Genomic DNA, 23,519 nt, shown 5'->3' on the forward strand with positions numbered 1-23,519 from the left:
CAGCCATCTCACCATCTCTAATCTCTACCCTCACTGTACAGGGCTCTGAGTAACAAGCTCAGGACAGAATGCACAATGGTAGTAAAGGTTCTCTGTTAAAAACTTCTCTCTGCAGCTTTTCAGCAGCATGTATAGATCATTACCCTTAAGGTTTCAAATTTCCTCAGTTTAGCCACACTGGTCTTGTTCCACTGTTGTCTACCCTTTGCTTTGTGAAGTGATGGGACAAAGTGATGCTTCTCTCTGCAGTCTACTCCAGGGATTCTAGGAGATGAAATGGGGCTTAAGTTCCTAGGTAGGAGGGTATACGGTAATGAGAGCTGCCATTTAGTGAGCATTCAGTGGTGCCGGGCATGTTCTGAGTCCTTTATCCGGATTCACTCATTGAGTCTCCCTGTCAATCCTTTGCAGTAGGTGTGGTTGCCATTCCCCTTTTACATATGGGGCAACTAATGGACAGGGAGGTTAGGACACCTGCTTAAGGTCACATAACTCAGAAGGGGCAGAGGTAGAGATTGATTGTAGGCATCCTTGTTCCACAGCCCGTACTCTTAACCACTGTTCTGTTGCTATATGAATGTGTGAGCAGTGATCCCTTAAGTAGACATTTATCATAATCTCTTTATGGAGAACCAAGTATTCTCTTAGCTTCTCAAGTTACTAAAAGACACATTTGAGATTTACCAAAATAAATTTTAAAATCTCCCAGTTTTTACTTCGTGAATCTGATTTTTTTTCTTATTAAGTAATGTGTTCCCCATCCCAACAGTGACCCAAAGCTGAAGTCTTTACTGTAGTCACTTTAGTGAGTAGGCTTATATATCTTCTGGTCCATGGGGCAAGAAAGCAGGAGCAAAGAACAGAGATACCGGTCCATGCAGAGAGTGGCAGAGCTGAAACCAGAACTCAGGACTGTTTCTAGCATTGGCTATTTAAGGGTACAATTTTTATTGATTTCAAACGTTTTATTGTGCGCTATGATGTACTGGCTTCTGTAATAGGAGCTTGGGACACAAATTAGATATGCTACCTCTACTAAGGAAGTTCAGTCTAGTTGGGACAACCCATGGAATGAAGTGATTGCAGAACCACTTAGGTATGATGGGACTATCCTGTGGGGCATAAAATGATGACCTGCTCGACTCAGCCTATGCCTACTCCAGAGGCAATGCTTGAGCTGGATTTTGAAAAATAAGAGTTGGGCCGGACTGAGAAAAGGGAAAGGCATATTCCAAACTAGCATGTACAAAGACATGAAGAATGTCTGGGCAATTGGAAGCTCAGCAGAGGTGAAGAGGGCCGAGGGAGGGAGGCAAGGATCAAGAGGACTGCAGACAGGGAAGCCCCACCATGGAAAGCCGTAAAGAGTTCTACATTGAGGAGCAACATAGGATTTGATGTTCAGAACCTTCTTTTTGTCTTGCACTGGAGCCAGGAGATCAATTTCTAAGGGAGTCATAATTCAGACCTAAAAGAGCGTAGCGGCAGCAGGGATGAGAAAGCAGCAAAAATAGGTAATTAAGAATACTGTTCAAGTTTCATGTGCAAATCAGACAGAAGAGGGACATGAAGAAAAGGCATGGAAACTAAATTTTCCTCAGCCTGTCGCCTGCCATTTGATGTGCCAATTCCTGGGAGGCACACCCTCATCCCTCTGGGTATTTTCATGGTTACTGTCAACTCTTGACTTCCAGCAACTGATTGCTAATCCTATGGTTCCTAGAAATCTTAGATGTCTTGTGTGGTCCTTTAGCAATGGGCACCAACGTCCTCTCCCTAGCCCTGTGTTCCTCGTCCCACTACTTCTCCTCTTTGCCTAAAATGTTTTATGATGTGTGCTGCTCTTAGTTGAAATGTCTTACCTCTGGAGTTTTTTTCTTAAAGATTTTTTGTTTATTTATTTGACTGACAGTGATCACAAGCAGGCAGAGAATCAGGCAGAGAGAGAGAGAGGAAGGGAATTAGGCCTTTAATAGAACTTTTGCAGTTCAAAGACAAGGAAGGAGCTTATTTATGTAAATATCTTAAAATGAAATGGTTGGTATTTAATAACCACCTGGGATGGGTATTTTGTACCACTCTGTCTACTCAACTCTTGAATCCAATGTCTTTTTCCTTAGCACCAAAAAGAAAATTTAGAAATGCTGTGAAAGAAATGTTTGTGTTCATTTGAAAAATAAAATACCAACTCTGCATTTTGTTAAGACTCATTTTATAAAATACCTTAAAAGAACAGATAAAGTACTTGAGTTTACATAATAACCAGAATTGAAAAAAGATGAATATAAATTAATTGAACACATAACTATTTTGCCACATTAGACAAGTTTAAAAAAGGCATTTAAAAAAAGTAGTAATTGGGAAGAAAACCCTTCACTCTATTGCTGTCTTTTTTGGGAAACTTTTCTTAGAAGCACTACAATTCCAGGTCAACAGACAGTACCTGTGTTGTTGAAAACACACTGTAATTTGCTTCCAAATCTGTCAGCTTAAGAGAAAAAAATTAAAATTTTAACTAAGTTTGATTATTCAGTGCAAATTAAAGCTTCAAGTTGAAAATTCAAGAGGAAAAGTAATGTCCAAACTGTAGGAAATGCTTCTGGAACTGAAAAAGAAAAAAGTTCACATTATGAAGAAATCTTTGCAAGTGTTCTTGTGTGTGAGATATTGAGTTAACAAATGGGCCCTTTGAAGTTGCAATTAGGGCTTTAATAAGACTATTTGCAATGTGGGCGATGGAAGAGGGGACAGGGAAGAGCTAAAGGTCATTTTGTGGAAGGAAGCTCAAGTTAACCAGAAGGACTGCTCTGATTCAATTCTAGAAAATTTGGCCAGGATATTGTAGACATCAAGGGGAAAAAAAGAATTTATGGAGACTAATTTACTGGACTGTCATTGAGGATAAGTACTTCTATCCCCAGACCATGTTGGGGAATGAGGGAGAGCAGGTTAGTGTTGGCCATGGTTTTAATTATATGGATTATATTATGCACTGGCTTAATACATGACCAAGTGTTGAGAAATGGGAGGAATGTCTTTCTGGATCACAGTGAAACCAAACGTTGATCATTTCCAACAATTAATGGGTAGTCATTTTTATAATTTAAAATATTTTTAATTATTTCCACACAAAAAAATTTTGAGGTTATCATTGGTAATAGGTAGCAATGGGATTTTCATGACCGTGTTTGATAAAAAGTTTCCCTCTTTCCATTCTATTCCATAGAAGTTTCTGATTCAATCTTTTAATGATAGAACTAATGGTTGCTATTGAGTACAAGATGCAGAGATTTTAGTGGAGGCTAATGTCTTCTTTGCAAAACAGATTTTTTAAAAAAAAGGTCTAAATTTCTATCATCTTTTTCTAATTCTCATTGGAAATTTTCACATAGTATTTGAAAACTGTTTAAGGATGTACTATGTTTTTCCTCACATTTGTATTTTATATCACTCTAATCTATTAAAGTTATAACAATATTTTCACAATGAAGTGGCAACTTTTGGCTTTTAGTTGTACCTATGATCAGCAAGTCATAAAAAACACAAAATATATAGTGCTATTCCAACATGACATCAGAGATGGATTAAAAAAAAAAAAGGATAATCACGATGATGTATGCAGAGTTCCTAAATCAATGAAGAATTAGCTGATGCCATTTAGAAATGGACGTGTGTATCTGCTCAAAGGTGCAACATCTAAGGAAAAGTGAAAATTCCTCTCTGAGGACACCGACCAGTGTAGAATCACTTGAAAAATTAAAACACCCAAGCCCGTGACTCCTCTCTACCTCCTATCGTGACAGTCAAACCATCAAAGGCACATGTCACACATCACTTTGCAAAATAAGGCAGTAGTTCCCCTCCCTGGTCAACTTGGTGACTGCTCCAGGCTTGAAGATTAATTTCCATGGCGTCCTGCTGGATGTTTGGTCCTGTCCTTCTGAATCCCGAAGACAGGCTCAGTGTCAGGTGCATCCCTGTACATCACACCCGGGGTGAGGCTGAAAGAGGAGCGGCAGAAAGGTGCACAACCTTGCCACGAGTCCCTATTTAAAAAAGCTTCTGTGGGCTCAAGCATTTCGCACAGACCTGGGTTTTGTCCCACTTCTCCACTAACTTCTCATTAGGCTTTTTCAGAGAGAGACTTTTGCCATCAAAAGCACAGATAAAGAATAACAAAACATTGTATCGCAATCAGCTTGTGACAGTTTGTGCTTTGAAAACACAGTGCATCAAGCACATCATAGATGCTCAATAAATATTTGTAGATCTATTAAAAGTAATAACATGGTTTCTGAAGGACAAACTTCCATTTTGGGGGAAAAAAAAGAAAAAAGCAAAACTATATAAATTTCTTTTCCCTGACTGGATGGAACAATGAGAATCTACAAATTAAATGTGAACTCTGATTTGATTGCAGAGACTTTGCCCAAAATGGGGGGGGGGGGGGAGAACATTGCCGCAGTAGCATTGGCACTTAACAGTGCATCAAAGATTTAACTTTTTCCACTGCAATATATACTGGTTCCTACACTTGTTAGGTACCAGCGTATAATCACTCATATAGGAAATGAACTCTATTCCGCTTTGGGAAAGGTATGATCATAATTTTATCTGAAAATTATTAACACATTTCAGGGAGACGGCCCTCTTATTAAGCATGCCTCGAAGTAATGCAGGCGTAACCGTCAGGGGACCTCATTATATAACTTCAACACGGCATTGTCATGTGCAAGTGTATTTCTCCCACATCTGCAGTAGCTGCTTCCTAATATTTTGTTTTTTACAGAGTCGTGACACCCCTGGGATGACAAAGATGAGAATAGGGGGTGGGGGTTAAAGATCACAAAATTTACATTAAAAAGGGATGTTCCTCTGTATCATATGAAAAACCCCTTATCAAAAATCAGTGAGTGCACGGATGAAAAAATGCTTTATACATTCATAACTTTCCCATCTCACAACAGCAAAGGTTTCCAAAGAAAAGACTCAGTAGTGAAGGCCACACACTTTTTTTTTTCTTTTCTTGCATTAGTTCAATACGTTGAAAATCAGAACCTTTGAAGCATCTTGTAAATGGGAGAAATGGAACTGGACCCAGCTGGTCATGGGGGGGCGGTGGGATGGATGAGATCCAAATGAACGTGTGACTCAGCTGCTGGCATGGACAGCAAGGGAGTTGGTGGGAAATGTTACAGCAGACCTGACCACTCTACCAAGGGTCTGTCAAGAACACAGTACAGGGATAAAAAAAAAACAAAAAAACCCCAAAAACCCTAAAACAAAACTAAAAACAAAAACGAACTGCAACTTCGCCAACTTGTAAACAAGGAAAAGCACTTCACAGATTCAAAGTTCAAGGGAAGTAAACGTTTTTAAATTATTTTTGTCAGTTCAACCCTGATTTAAAAAGTATGGCTAGCGGAAATAAGGAAGCACAGCTGTGGCCATCCTGCGCGAGCAGCTGTCTTCTGAGAAGCAGCCCTTCCAAGCCTCTTCTCAAGGTGCCATGCCAAGGAGACACCTTCTCTCGCTTGTCTCTTTTCCACGATCCTGGGATATCGACTGCTTGCCATTTTGGTGTGGACAGGTCCTGGCTGCTATAGATTTAGACGTGGGGAGACTGGAGGTGGGTAGGCAAATTCTCGGAGGATGCTCCGGGCCACTTCGACATTATTCTGGGCTATTTCTAAGGCTCTCTTCACTTCTTCAAAGGCATAACCCTCTCCCATGAGTTTCGCAATTTTTGCGTCAACATTTTCCAATGATGCGTCGGGTTTTCTGTGGTGGATTTCTGGTGCAGTCCTGCGGGGTCGTGGTTTAGGAGGTCTGGCTGGTGCCTGTGAACCATCTGGGTAGATTTTGAAAGAGATATGTCAATAATGGAATAAATATACAAACATCATATCAGCTTGATCTCATTTTAATTTAATTTAATTTTATTTTTTTTTAAAGATTTTATTTATTTGACAGACAAAGATCACAAGTAGGCAGAGAGGAAGGCAGAGACAGAGGAGGAAGCAGGCTCCCCGCTGAGCAGAGAGCCCGATGTGGGACTCGATCCCAGGACACTGGGATCATGACCTGAGCTGAAGGCAGAGGCTTTAACCCGCTGAGCCACCCAGGCGCCCCAGCTTGATCTCATTTTAGATGAAAACCCTATTTTTCATTATCCCCAGAAATAAACTTTCCCATTTTTATTTATTATTGCAGGGCAGGCTGTATTGTCCCCATTTTGAACATTAAAGAAACTGACTAAGAATGTGTTGGAAGTTTGAAAGATTAATACAAATTTATTCCCAATTCCAAGTATTATTCTTTAAGCCATAGGGACTAACAGGTATGGAAAGGAAAACAATTGAAAAAGAAAGGCCTTCATTATAGGGACACCAGCTTATTCTTTCCTACGATGGTGGAGGCTCTTTTTTGGGACGTTTCTACCAGAGGAAAGTGTTACAAGGTTGTCGATGTTTCTGGAAGCACATCCCCAGCAGGTCCTCCATCCCACCTGGCCATAGCACAACTACTCTGAGCAGCAGGCTTTGTGGTGTCTCTGCCGGTCTATTTTTTCAAGTTAATCATCCTATCAACTGATTGTGAGGTGGGGAGAAAAATAGTTGATGCTTTGAGTCTACTGTTAGTTAACAGGCTGAACAGACGTAAACTCACTGCTTTGCTCAAATACTTTACCCAGATTCCAGTGTAGGAAGTTTTGCTAGAGAAAAGGCAAAGCCAGCAGAAACATGAGCAATGGAGATTTGGGCTCTGGATTAGTCCTCTGACAAGTTTCTTAAAGTTCAATCAAGCGACACTGGCGCCCATGAATGGAAAGCAACCTTATTAAGAGGAAGAACTAGAGACCACCATCCCTCACAGATCACCAGGGCATGGGCTGGTAACTTGAGAAGGTACTTTTATTATGGATGTCCATAATATCTAGATTTGGTACTGTATTTCAAAAGCCTAAATTAAAAAAAAGAAGATTAAAATAAAAATTACCAAATTTATACCATGCGACACATTTATGTGTTTAAGACTATTTAGATTTCGACACTTCTTCAATAACTTTCTCAGACCACTGAAAAATGCCAAACACTAAATCTAAGGACATAAGTTAAGTAGATGAGGAAGTGAGGCTACAACCCAAATGCCTTGTGACTCTTGTCCCCATCCTTGCCCTCCTGGTCTCTGCTGCTTTGCCAACTTCCCTGATATCTTCATGAGAAATTGTAAGCTGATACCTTCAATAATAATCAAATCTAAATACAATAATTGTCTAATGTGTTTTTCTCGTAAGTCTTCTTCTATGAGAAGGTAAGTTGCTAAAAACATCCTCTTCACAATTCCAGCAATATAGTGGTATAACATAGGCACATGAAAGCCTCCAGTTTGAAGATATTTTCTTCCACACCAAATTAGGTGATAGTCTTCTTTTTAATTTTTCCTTTCTTATAGAATAATTCCCAGTTTGAAAAAAATATATAGCTATAGATAGAGCTTATTAAATTATGCTCATATATAAGAACACACATTAATTTCTGGTTCTCGCTCAAATCTGTATGTGCTCCTTCTTGCACTTATAACTAAACATCTCAACCTACTATGGTCTGCTAAATTGCATTTCTTAATCTGTTTTCAGGTTCCATTTATTTTCTATTAAGTATTTCCATTATGTCATGCAGAGCTGGGCAATAAATTTTACTTTGCTTCTAATCATTTCCAAAATACTGTGAGAAATTCTAGCAAGCTATCCTTTAATCAATCACCACAGAAGTCATACATTGAAATCTTATCTGTTCTGATTTACCTTTTGGTGAGAAAAAGTACCTACACTTAAATGCAAGTCTAAATTCCCTGTTTTCTACAGGTAAGTCTCAAAGAGTTTTTCTAATACAGTTATTTTGCTTTTGTCCAAAATACTGAGAAGGGCACATGAATGTCAAGTGTCATTGAAAGAACAGCTAGATATGCTCCTAGAGTGGGAAGGATGCTATGGCAGCCGGAGACACATCTGATGGTATAATTGGCAAGGAAGTGTTGAGATTTAGAAATTTTAAATGTAATAAGCGTATGTATTTTTAATTGAATATACTTGACACACAATACAATACTTGTTTCAGGTGTACAGCAGTAACTTGACATTTATATACATTATGAAACATCACAGGAAGTGTAGTTACTGTCTGTCACCATACAAAGTTATTACAGCATCACCGACTCCATTCCCTATGGTGTACTGTTCTAACTGCAAGTCTGTACCTCTTAATCCCCTCCAGCTATTTTGCCCATTGCCTGAACTCCACACAACCACCAGTTCTCTGCATTTATGAGTCTGTTTCTTTTTTTTTTTCTTTTTTTTTTTTTGGATTGTACACACAAGCGAAATAATATGATATTTGTCTGACTTATTTCACTTAGCATAATACCCTCTAGGTCGATCCACATTGTTGCAAATGGCAAGATGTCCCCTTTTCTGGCTGAGTAAAATTCCAGTGTGTGTCTCTGTGTGTGTGTGTGCATCTTTACTCATTCATCCGTTGATGGACACTTACATTGCTTCCATGTCTTGGCTACTGTAAATAATGCTGCAATGAACAAAGAGGTGCATATATATTTTCAAATTAGTGTTTTTGTTTACCAATGTCTTATAGTTTTCAGAGTACAGGTCTTTCGCCTCCTTGGTCAAGTTTACTCATAGGCATTTTATTCTTTTTGTTTGTTTGTTTTGGGGAGACTTTTGGCATTTTATTCTTTTTGATGCAACTGCAAATGGGACTGTTTTCTTAATTTCTCTGATAGTCCATTAGTAGTATATAGAAATACAACAGATTTCTATATATTAATTCTGTATCCTGCAACTTTACTGTATTTATCCTAATAGTTTTTTGGTAGAGTCTTTAGAGTTTTCTATATATGGTATCATGTCATCTGCAAATGGTGGTAGTTTTACTTCCATATGAATTTGAATGCCTTTTGCTTCTTGTCTGATTGCTGTGACTAGGATTTTTGGTACTCTGTTGAATAAAAGTTGTGAGGTGAGCATTCTTGTCTTGTTCCTAATCCTAGAGAGAAAGCTTTTAGCTTTTCACTGTTAAGTGTGATGTTAACTGTGAACCTGTCATATACAGCTTCACTATTTTTTTTTTCCAAAGATTTGACAGAGAGAGACACAGCTAGAGAGGGAACACAAGCAGGGGCCGTGGGAGAGGGAGAAGCAGGCTTCCTGCTGAACAGAGAGCCCGATGCGATGCCTGATCCCAGGACCCTGGCATCATACCTGAGCTGAAGGCAGACACTTAATGACTGAGCCACCCAGGCGCCCCTAGCTTCACTATGTTAAGGTATATTCTCTACTCTCTTTGTTGAGAGATTTTATCATGAGTAGATGTTGAATTTTGTCAAATACTTTTTCTGCACTATTGAGATGATCATATGATTTTATCCTTCATTTTGTTAATGTGGATCACACTGATTTGCAGATACTGAATCATCCTTGTATCCCTGAAGTAAATCCCACTTGACTAGGGTAAATGATTCTTTTAATATATTTTTGAATGTTGTTTGCTAATGTTTTGTTGAGGATCTTTGCATCTATGTTCTTCCGGGATATTGGCCTGTAATTTTTTTTTTTTTAAATAGTATCTTTTGTCTGATTTTGCTATCAGTCATGCTAGCATTGTAGAATGAATTTGGAAATGTTCTTTCCTTTTCAATTTTGGGGAATATTTTGAGAAGGATAGGTATTAATGCATCTTTAAATGCTTGGTAGAATTCACTCATGAATCCTTCTCATCCTGAACTTGTGTTCCCCGAGAGTTTTTAAGTCACTAGTTGAACTTCATCACTAGTAATTTGTCATATTATCTATTTCTTAGCTATTTATCATTTCTTCTAGGTTGTGTATATTGTTGGCAAGTAATTTTTTGTAGCAGCCTTTCATAATCCTTTGTATTTCTCAGTTGTAACTTTTCCTCATTCATTTCTGATTTCATTTGAATCCTCTCTTTCTCTTGATTAGTCTGGATAAAGGTTTATCAGTTTTGTGTCTCTAAGAACTAGCTCTTAGTTTTGTTCATCTTTTTTATGTTTTTGTTTTGTTCTGTTTTTTGTTTTTTAGTCTCCATTTCATTTATTTCCACTCTGACCTTTGTTATTTCTTTCCTTCTTCTAACTTTGAGCTTTATTCTTCTTTCTAGTTGCTTAGGTGTAACGTTAAATAGTTTGAGATTTCTGTTGTTTCTTTGGGTAGGTCTGTATGATTATAATCTTCCCTGTTAAAACTGTTTTTGCTGCTTCCCAAAAATTTTGGGAATTTGTGTTTCATTTGTCACAAGGTATTTTTTTATTCCTCTTTGATTTCTTCATTGACCCACTGGTTGTTTAGTGGAATGTTGTTTAGCCTCCATGTGTTTGTTTCTTCCAGTTCCTGTAATTTATTTCTAAATTCATACTGCTGTGGTCAGAAAAGATGCCTGATATAATTTCAATCTTCTTAAATTTATTTAAAGTTGTTTTATGGCCCAACATGTGATCTATCCTGGAGAAAGTTCCACGTGCACTTAAAAAACATGTACCTTGCTGTTTGGGGATAGAATGTTATGTATAAATCCTAGTCAATTTGGTACAGTATGTTGTTCAAAGATACTGTTTCCTTATTGATTTTCTGGATGAATAATCTACCCATTGATGTAAGTGGGGTATTAAAATTTCCTGCTATGATTTCATTAGTGTCAATTTCTCCCTTTATCTCTGTCAATATTTATTTATTTGTTTCTATGTTAGGTGCTTAAATATTTACAGTTGTTATAACCTTTTATTAAACTGATCCCTTTATCCTTATGTAATGCCCTCTTTTACGTCTTTTGTGTATGATGTCTGTTTTTGTTTTTTTTTTTCATTTTCATGAAATATCTTTCTCCATGCCTTTACTTCCAGTTTGCCTGTGTCTTTAAAGTGTGAAACCTCTTGTAGGTGGCATAAAGATGGATTTTTTTTATGCTTTCATTCAGCCTATGTCTTTTGGTTGGAGCATTTAGTTTATATTTAAAGAAATTGTTAAGTATGTACTTATTGCTATTTTGTTAATTCTCTGTTCCTTTCTTTTGCTTTCTTACATTGTGATTTGATGACATTTTTTAATGATAGGCTTGGATTTCCTTCTCTTTACTTCTTGAGTATGTATTATAGGTTTTTGGTTTGTGATTAGCATGAGTTTCCAATATAACTCCCTATTTACATAGGTTATTTTGTTTGTCCCTTAAGTTTGAACCCATTTTGAAAGCACATTTTTATTCTGTACCCCACCTTTTATGTATTTGATGTCACGTTGCCCATCTTTTCATTAGGTGTATACATTAATTATTGTAGATACAGTTGATTTTACTACTTTTGTCTTCTGATCTTTGAAGTAGTTTTATAAGTAATCTAGTTTTACTATATAACCCCCCCCCCCCCCCCCAGCCCCCAGAAGTCCCTTTAACATTTCCTGTAAGGCTGGTCTAGTGGTGAACTCCTTTAACTTTTGTTTGTTTGGGAAACACTATCTCTCCTTCAATTCCAAATGATAATGCTGCCAGGTACAGTATTCTTGGTAGTAGGGTTTGTTTGTTTTCTAACCTTTCAGCACTTTGAATATATAAAGCATTCCCTTCTGGCCTGCAAAGCTTCTGCTGAAAAATCAGCTGAAAGTTTTACACGTGTTCCCTTGTACATAGCTAGTTGCTTTCCTTTTGTTGCTTTTAAGTTTCTCTCATTATCTTTAATTTTTGGCATTTTAATTATGTCTGTGTGTGAACCTCTTTAGGTTCATCTTGTTTGGGGCTCTCTGTGCATCCTGGGCCTGAATAGGTTTTCTTTACCAGGTTAGAGAAGTTTGCTGCTTTTATGTCTTCAAATAAGTTTTCTGTCCCTTTCTCTTCTTCTGAGACCCTTATAATAAAAATGTGAGTATGCCTGATGTTGTCCAAGAGGTCCCTTAACCTGTCCTCATTTTTCCTTTTTGCTGTTCAGCTTGGATGATTTCCACTACTTGGTCGTTGAGATCACTGATCCATTCTTCTTCATCCTCTAAGCTACTGTTGACTTCCTCTAGTGTATTTTTCAACTCAGTTACTGTATTCCTCAGCTCTGACTGGTTCTGTTTTATATCTTCTTTGTTGACATTTCTACTGAGTATCTTTAAGACCATTTATTTGAACTCTTCATCAGATAGATTGCATATCTGTTTCATTTAGTTTCCCTCACCTCTCCCCCCAACCCTAAGGTTTTACCTTGTTCTTCCTCTGTCTCCTAATTTTCTCTCTGTGTTTATTTCTGTGTATTAGGTAAGTCAGTTACATCTCCTGGGTTGAAGGTAGTAGCCTCTTATAGACGATTGCCCAGAAGTATAATCTCCCCTGGTCATCAGAACCAGGTGCTTCAACAGGTATTTCATGTGTGAGCTGTGTGTGAGGGGATGCCCTCTAGGCAGTGTAGGAACCACTTCAGGGGGACATCGCTAGAGGAGGGCAGGCTGGGTCCACAGGGAATGCCAGAGTGGGGTGAGAAGTGCTAGGAAAGTAGATAGAGAGGATCCAAACTGGTAGCTACCAGTATTGGGCTAGTGAGGCTGAAGGAGGGCAAGGAAAATGGTGTCTGCCAACACTTCCATTCCAGGAGAAAAGTTTCTACAGATGTCTGCCCCTCCTGCACATACCCTAAAATAATCAAGAAATCTTCACTAATGGCCCTCGTGCTTTTCAAACTGCTGCCTGTGTTCTGGCTCTTGGAGTAAGTTTATGTATAAGCCCTTTAAGAGAAGAGTGAAGTCTTGATTTCCTCATGGCCCTCTGGCTCTCCTGGAGTGAAGCTCCACTCATTTTCAAAGACATTTTGGGGTTTCATTTTTTTTTTTAATTAATTTTTTTCAGTGTTCCAAGATTCATTGTTTATGCACCACACCCAATGCTCCATGCAATACGTGCCCTCCATAATACCCACTGTCAGGTTCACTACCCCCGCCCCCAAAACTGTTTGTTTCTCAGAGTCCACAGTCTCTCATGGTTTGTCTCTCCCTCCGATTTCCCCCAACTCATTTCTCCTCTCCTTCTCCCAAAGTCTTCCATGTTATTCCTTATGCTCACAAGTATTCTTGACATAGATCCCTAAGGTGTTGGGGGTACCCAGTGTGGGGCTTGAACGGCTTACTCCTCAGGGAGGACCTCTGTACCTATGATATCCCTCCTGCTTTTGGGTTGCTGTGTCAGGGGTTTGGTTCCCAGACACACTGCATCTCTGTCCCTTCTACCCTTCTTAATGTGGAAGAGTTGTTTTGCTAATCTTCAGGTCATTCTCAGAGTTGCTCTATACGTAGTTGTAGGCCTAGTATGTCGTTGGGAGGAGGTGAGCTCAGAATCTACGTACTCTACTATCTTCTGTTACCCTAAACATATGTATTTTTGGATCCTGGTAGATGACATTAAAACAAGGCACCTTTCACCAGGAAACACCCCAAGAAACCCATCTGTTATATAAGGCTGCTATAATTAATACTGGCAATGGAAGTTGCAGATGATTATTCTTTTCTTGAAAAAAATTAGTAAACATAATTTAGGAAACCTAAGATAACAAGGAAAAAAACACATACACAGACCTGATGATTAAATCAACTCTAGAGTAGTGAAGGTATCTCTGATCCTGGAACTGTTATTACTATTATTTTTTTGCATACAAAATATATTTGAAATATTAACTATGGAAAGTGATTCAAAAAACCTCCGTAAAGAATCATGATAGATTTTGAAGACTTTTCATTAAAAAAAAAAAAAGACCTTCCTAAAGCAAAGATTTATTTTCCTCATAGGTATTTTCTCTTGAACTCCAAGTCACATATCCCAGCTCATTTAATCCTAGTCTTCACTGCCCTAACTCAAAATTTATTTCCTCAAAAGAGTACTGACCTCTCTTCAGAATCTTACAAATGCTTGGGAGTTTAATTGTATCACATATTTGAGCCTACAAATAGGAATAAAATGGAATCTGCTACAACTTTGGCCACTTGCTATAAATTTCTACTTACTGATGAATATTTATTCAGTTTGGCATATCTTAATTTTTTGTTCAGTTGTTTTAATTGGATAGAGTAGCTCCACACCAGGTAACTGACAGCTACAACTGAGACTTTTCTGGATGTAGACAAGGAACATCACAGAGAGATGGGACTGGTTAGGTGCATTTCACTTTGGCAACTAAGATTTTGAGTGACCTTGAGTCAAACCATTTATTTGCACAATTTCCACTCTCTAAATCTACTTTCCTTTCTCATTTTTAGAGATTTTATTCAGCCCTTCTCATTGAGGTACTATGCAAATTAATTAATGTAATGGTCTTTTCACATATATTGAACATTAAAAATAAAGGGCAATGAATTCACACCTATGAGAACTGCTATACTTAAATGCCATGAGCAGCAATTACTACAAACAGTAATGTCAGAAGTGTGGAAGAGGAAAAAAACATGGAATTTCTTGTGAGTGCTAATTCCATAGAAAGCTTTTAAGCAACATCTTAAAAGAAATATCTGTTACTAAGAGTAGAAATATCTGAACTAAGAGTAGAAACTATTTTTTCAAAAGGGAGGATGGGATGCCTTGGTGGCTCATTTGGTTCAACATTCAACTCTTGATTTCAGCTCAGGTCCTGATCTCAGGCTTGTGAGATCAAGCCCCTTATCTGGCTCTATGCTGGTTGTGGAGCTTGCATAAGAATCTCTTCCTCTCTCTTGAAGGATCCTATTTTTAATTTAAAAAAGGGGGGGTTGGAGAACAGATTATTTTCACGCTCATCATTAGAGCAAACTGCTTAAAACTAATCCTTCTTTCTACCTATCACTTCCCAAAGCACCTTCCAGCTTGTTTTTTTTGTTTTTGTTTTTTTTTTCCCCACAATGTCTAAAAGAAACACCAGGTCCTTTTGCCCTTTAGAATGGGTAAGTAATAGAATGGAGCAATGAAACAGAAGATGAAACTATCTTATAGTTCCCCCAAAGTTATTATACTTTTGGAGTACATTGGAATTACTATGAATCTTACCAACTCTATGGGAATTTTTGTACCCGAATAAATGTCCTTTCAATATCTTCTTAAGGATACCTGTGTTTATGCCAGTGCTGCTGCCCATGCTCATCATATTTTTGAGCAATGGCAAGGATAGGATATAAATAGTACACCTTCTTGAAGCACCAATTTTACTCAAGGATTACAGAATTACCAAGGAGGAAAATATAAAATTTGCACAAGTTTTTAAGATAAAACAGACTTGGAATGACACTGGGCTTTAACCAAAAATGGACAATCAGGATATTGATTCACAGTTAACTCCCTGGGCTGAAAAATTTGAGAAGCGGTGGTTTAGGGTTAAATCCTGATTCGATTTTCATTTTCTGAGCATATGAAAGAGCAAAGCGACATTGAGAAAAGTCCTGGATGGCATGGGAATTATCCTGATGAACACATCGTTAGAATAATACCTTAAATGATTACTCTAGGTCATGCATTCTAAATGAGGGCAGTATCCCCAGGAGGGCGAAAATTGGTCCTTGAGGGACAAGAAAAGGTCTTAGATGCTAAAAGGATGCACAGAAATAGTATATCTGTGGTATTAAACTGTCATTGTTGCAGGAGAGCAGGAGTGATTAGGAAAAAAAGAAAGGTCTAAAAGGGTCCTTAGGCAGATTATGATTAAAAAAGCAAACGAAAAGTCCAGCTACACTGCTATCGGTCACATTCCTCAGGGTTGATGGCACTTCTACTTAGGGGCTACCAACTATTTCACTCCAAGAGGTCCTTATTACTCCCTTCATTGTCTAAACTTTGGTGGTCTTTTAAGTCCATATTTTGAAAGCTGTGTCTAATAAGGAAATGTCATCACATTGACAAATCAATTTCCTATCTTTTTATATTAAGCCTTCTTTAACAATAGCTATAACACCAAGTTTCTGTTTTTCTAGACCAAAGCAGAGGCATTTGATTCATTAATGTACTTGCAAATAAAGTTAGAGTTTCTATTACACTTCTAAAATATTAGTCTGTGACAGCTCATAAAAATGATGGACCATCATGCAATAATTTAAAATGACACTTAATTCAAAATTTAATGATGTGATGAGATACTTATAACACTATGTTAAATGGAACTGAGATAGGATTGATTTACTGAGTATGATCAGGATTGACTTACTTGGTATGATCACTGTTGTGAACATGTACACAGACAAACATTAGAAGTACAACAACATGGCAACAATGTTCCTGATTGATGACAGGTTAGAAGTGACTTCTCTTTGTTTTTGCACTTCATTCTCTAATGTGCATGTACTACTTTCATAATTAGAAAAAAAAAATAGTTTCAGATCGCCTCTGCTAGCTTTACAGTTCTAAGCTGCTCAAAGATCTAATATGGAGAAATAGCATGATTCTGCTGATATAAAAAGAATAGAAAGCATATAGGGGGTGGCTACCTAAGATCCTGAGAAAAATGACTAGAATCCAGGTTTTGAAATCTCCACTACCACTTCTAATACTCTCTTCCATCCCTCTGTCATCATTACTATTCCTTTGCTTCTATCAGATTTTATCATTAGGCATCTCCAAACTCAGTTTAACAATCATTGTTATATGCATGTGTGATTTTTTTAGACTTAATTTTGGCTTAGCTACTGGCAGGTTAACAACAAGCTTTGCTAACAACAACAACAACAAAAAATGCACACATAGCTTACTGATAAAACACAGAATTCATACATATCCAATTACATGGATACTTACTAGCTATGAGACCCTGGGTAATTTACTTTCTTTTTCTATAAACAGACATTAATATTATTTCAGATTCATTGGGAGGAATAAAATTATGTCTATTTATATAAACTACTCAATATATCCAATAAATGATATATATACACATACATAATTACATAGTTATATATATTAAATTATCTCTATCTAATCTATATGTCTATATTGAAAAAAATTCTGAGCTTAACACTTGGCCCATAGTAACTGCCTAACAAATATATGTACAATCTGAGACATCATCTCTAAGTTATTTAGAGTTACTAGTTCATGGATATTTGAGACTGACATCAAGTCTTTCTTGAGTTACTTACTACTTTGTGGATAATATTTGAGGATAGACATCAAGACTCAGATTATTGATTTTTTCAACTATAACAATATCAGAATTAAAATATAAATTTAACTGATCAAGGCATTAAAAGAAATTTTAAATACATCATTATGACTCTGTTATTCTACTGGAAGTTGGATCAATTCTAGAACACATTTATGCCAAAAACTTCAATTGCTATTAGTACAGATGCATTGATTCTATAAGGACATGTTTTAATATAGTTTTTACTAACTTACAAATCAAAAAATCTTTGCATACATAATGGTAGATAATTATGATAGTTAAGGCTAAAGTTACAAAATTTTATAATACATCCAGAAAATGGTTATAATAGAACTATATTACTATTAAATTTGTAAGAAAAAAGACTCCAGATAGTGTGGTTTGAAAACTACAGCTGTGTGTAAGACATCTCAGGTAGTTGAACTGTGGTTAAAATCTCTAACACTGCATTTTCCTTTGTGGAGACACAAAACAAAATGTTATAAACACAATTTATCTTTAAACCTCTTATCACTAATGACCATACACAATTCCAACCCTTGAGTGAAGTGAAGCCATGTTTTCAACTGAGATCTTAAGAATCTATCTATGGATTGATAGAAGATCTCTACAGAGATCTCTATAGAATATTTGGTCTTAATATAAAATTCATTCAATATTCCATTACTTTTCCTTTAAGCTAGTAAAATACACTGTACTGGAATTAATTCCTTTTGTGATGGGACCTCCTTTATTTTGTCAGTGTATTTGGTAATAGAGATATTTTACCAGTTACAGACACATTTAATGTAAGTCATGTGCTAAAATTCTAGGTGTTTCTTTAGTGTTACCTTGAACTGCCTTCTAAATACCCAAAACATGAAAAAGGTTCCCATGAGGTAATGTAGCACTTCATCCGCATGAGCACAAGCAATTCATTATGACTGTTATTCTATTACAAGTTGGATTCTCTGGATTTTTCAAGAATGGTATACACACCATAGTACATTATATCTTAAAACAAGAAAAAAGCAAACCAGAAAATTTACAGAAACTCACATGTAGCTGGTGTAGACATGAACCCCATGTGAAGAAATGAGATTATTAGCAAAAAAAAGTTTGCCCCCAATACAGGTATATGTGAATTTAACAGAGTCTAGTAAAATCCACTTTTTCAAAGAATCCACTTATTTCTGATTAACTGCTGTGACATTCATATCATTAAATATCAATTGTTACATCTAAGAGTATTATATTTTGGGGGGAGGAATAAAATATTTGGAAGGTTGTTGGTATTTCTAGACATACATGCATACATTCTTCTTAGGTAAGATAAGGAAATATTTTTAAGACAATGGGAAAATATTTTTGAATTTTTTAAAATATTCTTTTTCACAGAAAACCTATATAAATCACTATCATTCATTTAGAACATCATAAAAGACAAGAGAAATTGAATTTGTAATATAAAGCACTTATACCAGAATCCTTAAAGGTCATCTTAAAAAGATTTTAATAAGAACATGTCATGCAAAATAAGAACTTTTAGAATCCTAAAAGCACATGGCACCCCGTCTCCAGTTTTTAATAGACTTAATCTGAAGGACAAGCCCAGCCCCTCTGCTGTTGTGAAACAGACCAGTGGGCAGCCTGTTAGTCCTGTAAGCAGCACGTCAGCAAGTATCTTGATGGAAAAAAGTATCTTACTTTCTGTGTTCCACTGTGTTTGTAAAGAGAGTTCAGGGAGTAGGTTGAAATATTTGATGTTAGAGCTAGCTGAGGCCCTCAGAGTAATAATCAAGACGATTTTATCACTAAAGTAAAAGCCAGTTCAGGCTTCTGGCAAATGCCTATTTGGGGATATTTCAACAAGGTTGTGACTCGAAAGTTCTTCCTTGAAATTACTAGTGTAATGCTAATCAGAATTCCTACCATTTGAAATCATATGTGAATGATGTTCCTCTGGGCTCTACAACACCTACATATTATGGAGCAAAACTGTAAAGAAGCTGTGTAAATACAGCCTTTTGGCCACAACTCTTCAAGAAACCTGAATGTATGTTTCTTTTAATCTAGAGTTGGTGGCAGTGAATAGATTATTTTAAATCAGTCATGGTACTTTCCTGGAAGTTATAGTTTAATGTTACTTCCTTAAAGGGATTTGCTTCCTTCTCTTATGTAGAGGCTGTCAGATAATGTCACTCCTTGAGTTCCACATTTTTTCATCTATCTGGAATTCTACCCTTTCAACTGGAACTACAATGTTTCAATGGTTACCCAGGGATATATCTGACATCCTGGAAGGACTAAAAGTAAATAGGCAAGACAGCATGGACCAAAATTTGAACAGTTAATAGAATTTTCTATACTTTTCTGAGATCTCTTTAAATGTTAGAACATGTAAAACCACAGAGGGGCTTACATGTCATCAAGTACATAAGAACTACTGTGTTCATAATTCCCAAAGCAACTCATGAATTACTTTGACTCAGACATTACAGAATGGATGGCTGTCATTATCAACACATCTTTTTGAAAGAGGACAAGAATCTACATAGGAAAAACCTCTGATGTTTACAATTATGAGGCAAAAATATTGCTCGAAAAATAGGTGTGTTCAGTTCTGGTCCAAAATGACAATGTAGGAAGACCCTGAACTCACCTCCTCCATGCACACACCAATTCTGAACCTATTTATAAAGCAATTCCTCCTGAAGAACTGCGGGCTGACTGACCAGCTTCTGGCCAACAAAAGAGATCACAGACAGAGGAGCAAGAGAGATGGAGACACGGTCATGAAGGGAACCACCACCCCGATGCTGCCAGCTGCTGTGTGGAGGGATGGTTTTGAGGGACCATGAACAGATCTGTCTGCCCTAGGGCACAGAAACAAAGCTGTGGCTTAAGCCTCTTTTAAGAAAACAACTAGAATATAAAGGGACTAGACCTAGAGCCCTGCCAAACAACAGGAGAGCTGCTAAAACTCTCTCCAGGTTGGAGAGGCTGGTGACTAAACAATTTCCATTCCCCCTCCATCTTGATTGAGTGGATGGGAGTCGGGTCCAGGCACCTTGACTGCACCTCATTGAGCCCGGGGGCCCTAGACCACACCTGCCCTCACTGTTCCACTAAGGCAGCCTCAGAGTGGCGCACCCTGGTTGGCACTTGCTGCAGCTCCAACTGTTGCACTGAGGGGACACAGGTGCAGAGAACCCAGGAACACTTCCCGTACCACTTCAGCTTCAGACGGTTTGCTAGGGCACCCCCCAATATGGAGCACCTTAGGAATCCCCAGCCCATGCCCATCTTGGTTCTGGATGCCCTGCTAGGGCACCTGCTGAGGGGGTATCCTGGGCCTCTGCAGCCTGTGTTGGCTTCAGCTCCAGCCAGCCCTTCAGGGCACATCTGCACTGAGTACCCTGTGACACCCTGGCTTGCACCCACTTCAGCTGTCCTGCCAGAGCATTCTCTGCTTGGAGAGCCCTAGGATCACCCCAGCCCATGCACACTTCAGCCTGCAGCTAGCCAAATCCACAGGTACACAGTCTATACAAGGGAGGACTATACATAGGAGTGCTCATTCAAGTTTAGGAGAAGTTGTTGTTCTACCTAATTCATAGGCACAAAAATCAACCAAAATGACAAGACAGAGGAACATACTCCAAGTGATGGAACAAGACAAAACCCAAGGAAAAGAACTAAATGAAATGTAGATTATCAGCCATATTGCTTTAGAGTTTACGGTCATCATAAAAATGATCATTGGGCTGCAGAGAAGAGTGGAAGAACTTAGAACTTCAATGAAGAGATGAAAAATATAAAAAAGAACCAACCAGAGCTGAATAATACAATAATTAAAATGAAAAATACACTAGAGGAGATTCATAGTAGTTTAGCAGATGTAGAAAAATGGGTCTGGAAGACAGGGTAATGGAAAGCACCCAAGCTGAACAGCAAAAAGGAAAAAGAATTTAAAAAATGAGGATAGGTTAAAGGATCTCTTGAACAACATCAAGCAAACAAATATTTACATTATAGGGGTTCCACAGGGAGAAGAGAGACAGAAAAACGTATTTTAGGAAATAGCTAAAAACGTCCCTAACCTCCAGATTCAGGAAGCACAGGGAGTTCTGAACAAGTTAAACCCATGGAGGTCCACACTATGACATGTAATAGTTAAAATGTCAAAGGTTAAAGATAAAGAGAATTTTAAAAGCATCAAGACAGAAGCAAAAAGTTATATACCAGGGAAACCCCACAAGGCTTATCTCTCAGCAGAAACTTTGCAGGCCAGATAGGAGTGGCATGATATATCCAAGGTACTGAAAGGAAAAAGACCTACAACCAAGAATACTCTACCCAGAAAGGCTGTCATTCAGAATTAAAGATAGAATTTCCCAGATAAACAAAAGTTAAAGAAATTAATCAGCACTAAACCAGCATTACAAGAAATATCAAAGGAACTCCTTTAATAAAAGGTCAGAATTAGAATAAAATTATGAATAAAACATATACATAAAATTTGGAGGGGGGAGTAAGAATGCTTTTTTAGCATAGGTTCAAACTCAAATGACCATCAACTTACTATAGACTGGTATATACTTAGGATGTTACTATAAACCCAACACCTGTAATAGATACACAAAAAATAAAGGGAAAGAAAGCTAAGCATAATACTACAGAAAGTCATCAATCACAAGTAATGAGAGAAAGGAAAGAAGAACATAAAACCAATTAACAAAATGGCAAAATGCACATACCTATCAATAACTAAAGTAAATGATCTAAATACTCCAATCAAAAGAAATGGGACATCTAAATGGATAAAAAACAAGACTTATCTATATGGTAAGTACATGAGATCTGCTTCAGATCTAAAGACACATATGGCCCGAAAGTGAAAGGATGGGAAAAAATATTCCATAAGAATGGAGATTAAAAAAAAAAAAAAAAAAAAGCTAGGGTAGTAACTTACCAGACAAAATAGACTTTAAAACAATGACTATAACATAAGACAAAGAAGGGCACTACATAATGATAAAGGGGTCAGTCCAATAGGAGGATTTAATGGTTTTAAGTATCTATACCAGCAACACTGAAACACCTAAGTACATATGACAAAGAGAGACAGACATGAAGGGAGTATGACTGATGGTGCTACAGTAATAGTAGGAGACAGTGACACTCCATTTACATCAATGGATAGATTAACCAAGCAGAAAATTAGTAAGGAAATAATGTCTTTGAACAACACATCAAACCGGATGGACTTCAGATATATACAGAACATTCCATGCAAAAACAATAAGACATATTCATTTTAAGTGCAAATGGAACATTCTCTAGAACAGATCACATGTTAGGCCACAAAACAAATCTCAAATTTAATAAGAATGAAATCATATCCTACATCTTTTCAAACCACATGTTATGAAACTAGAAATCAATCATAAGAAGAGAAAAACTGGAAAAAGTACAAACACATGGAGGCTAAACAACATGCTACCAAACAACCAATGGGTCAACAAGTCAATGGTGAAATAAAATAATACATGGAAACATGAAAATGAAAACATAACATTCTAACATCTTTGGGATATAGAGAAGCAGTTCTAAAGTGAAATTTATAGTGATACGGACCTATCTCAAGAAACACCAGAAATCTCAATAAACAACCTAAACTTAAATGTAAAATTTCTGGAAAAAGAAGAGAAACAGAACCCAAGTTAGTACAAGTAGGAAACAAAAACAACCAGAGCAGAAATAAATGAATTAGAGACTAAAAAAACACTGTAAAAGATCAATGAAACCAAGAGCTGGTTCTTTGGAAAAAACAGACAAAATTGATAAACCTTTAGCTGGATCATCGAGAAATAAAAACACAATAAAATCAGAAACAAAACAGAAGTAACAATTGAAGTCACAGAGTACAAAGTATGAGTTTAAGAAACTATTACAAAAAAATTATATGCCAAAAATTACATGCCGAAAATTTATATCATCATGCAGTGGACAAACTAGAAGAAATAGATAAATTTCTAGAAACACCAGATCTTCTGAAACTAAATTAGAATGAAATAGAAAATCTGAATAGATCAATTACTAGTAATGAAATTGAATTGATAATCAAAAACCTCCCAACAAAAATCCAGGACCAGATGGATTCATAGGAGTTCTACCAAATACTTAAAGAAGAGTTAATACCTGTTCTCCTCAAACTATTAAAAAAAAAAAATTGAAGCTTCCAAATACATTCTGCAAGACCATCATTACCCTGATTGCAAAACCACCAAGACAAAGACACCATAAGAAAAGAAAATTACAGGTCATTATTCTTGATAAACATAGATGCCAGAATCTTCAAAATATTA

The 23,519-nt window shown here is 37.1% G+C and overlaps 1 protein-coding gene across 6 annotated transcripts in view; it reads right to left on the reverse strand.

The window, feature by feature from the left end:
- Positions 1 to 3,333: 3,333 nt before the first annotated feature.
- Positions 3,334 to 23,519, reverse strand: part of CBLB (Cbl proto-oncogene B) — a 226,102-nt gene continuing 205,916 nt past the window's right edge. For all 6 annotated transcript variants that reach the window (XM_047723550.1, XM_047723547.1, XM_047723549.1 and 3 more), the window contains one exon: positions 3,334 to 5,851. In XM_047723550.1, coding sequence (XP_047579506.1) covers positions 5,601 to 5,851 — 251 coding nt within the window. In that variant the 3' untranslated portion in view covers positions 3,334 to 5,600. The remainder of the gene's footprint in view (positions 5,852 to 23,519) is intronic.

This window comes from Lutra lutra, chromosome 1 (assembly GCF_902655055.1).
Source record: "Lutra lutra chromosome 1, mLutLut1.2, whole genome shotgun sequence".
In the NCBI taxonomy this organism is placed as follows: domain Eukaryota; kingdom Metazoa; phylum Chordata; class Mammalia; order Carnivora; family Mustelidae; genus Lutra; species Lutra lutra.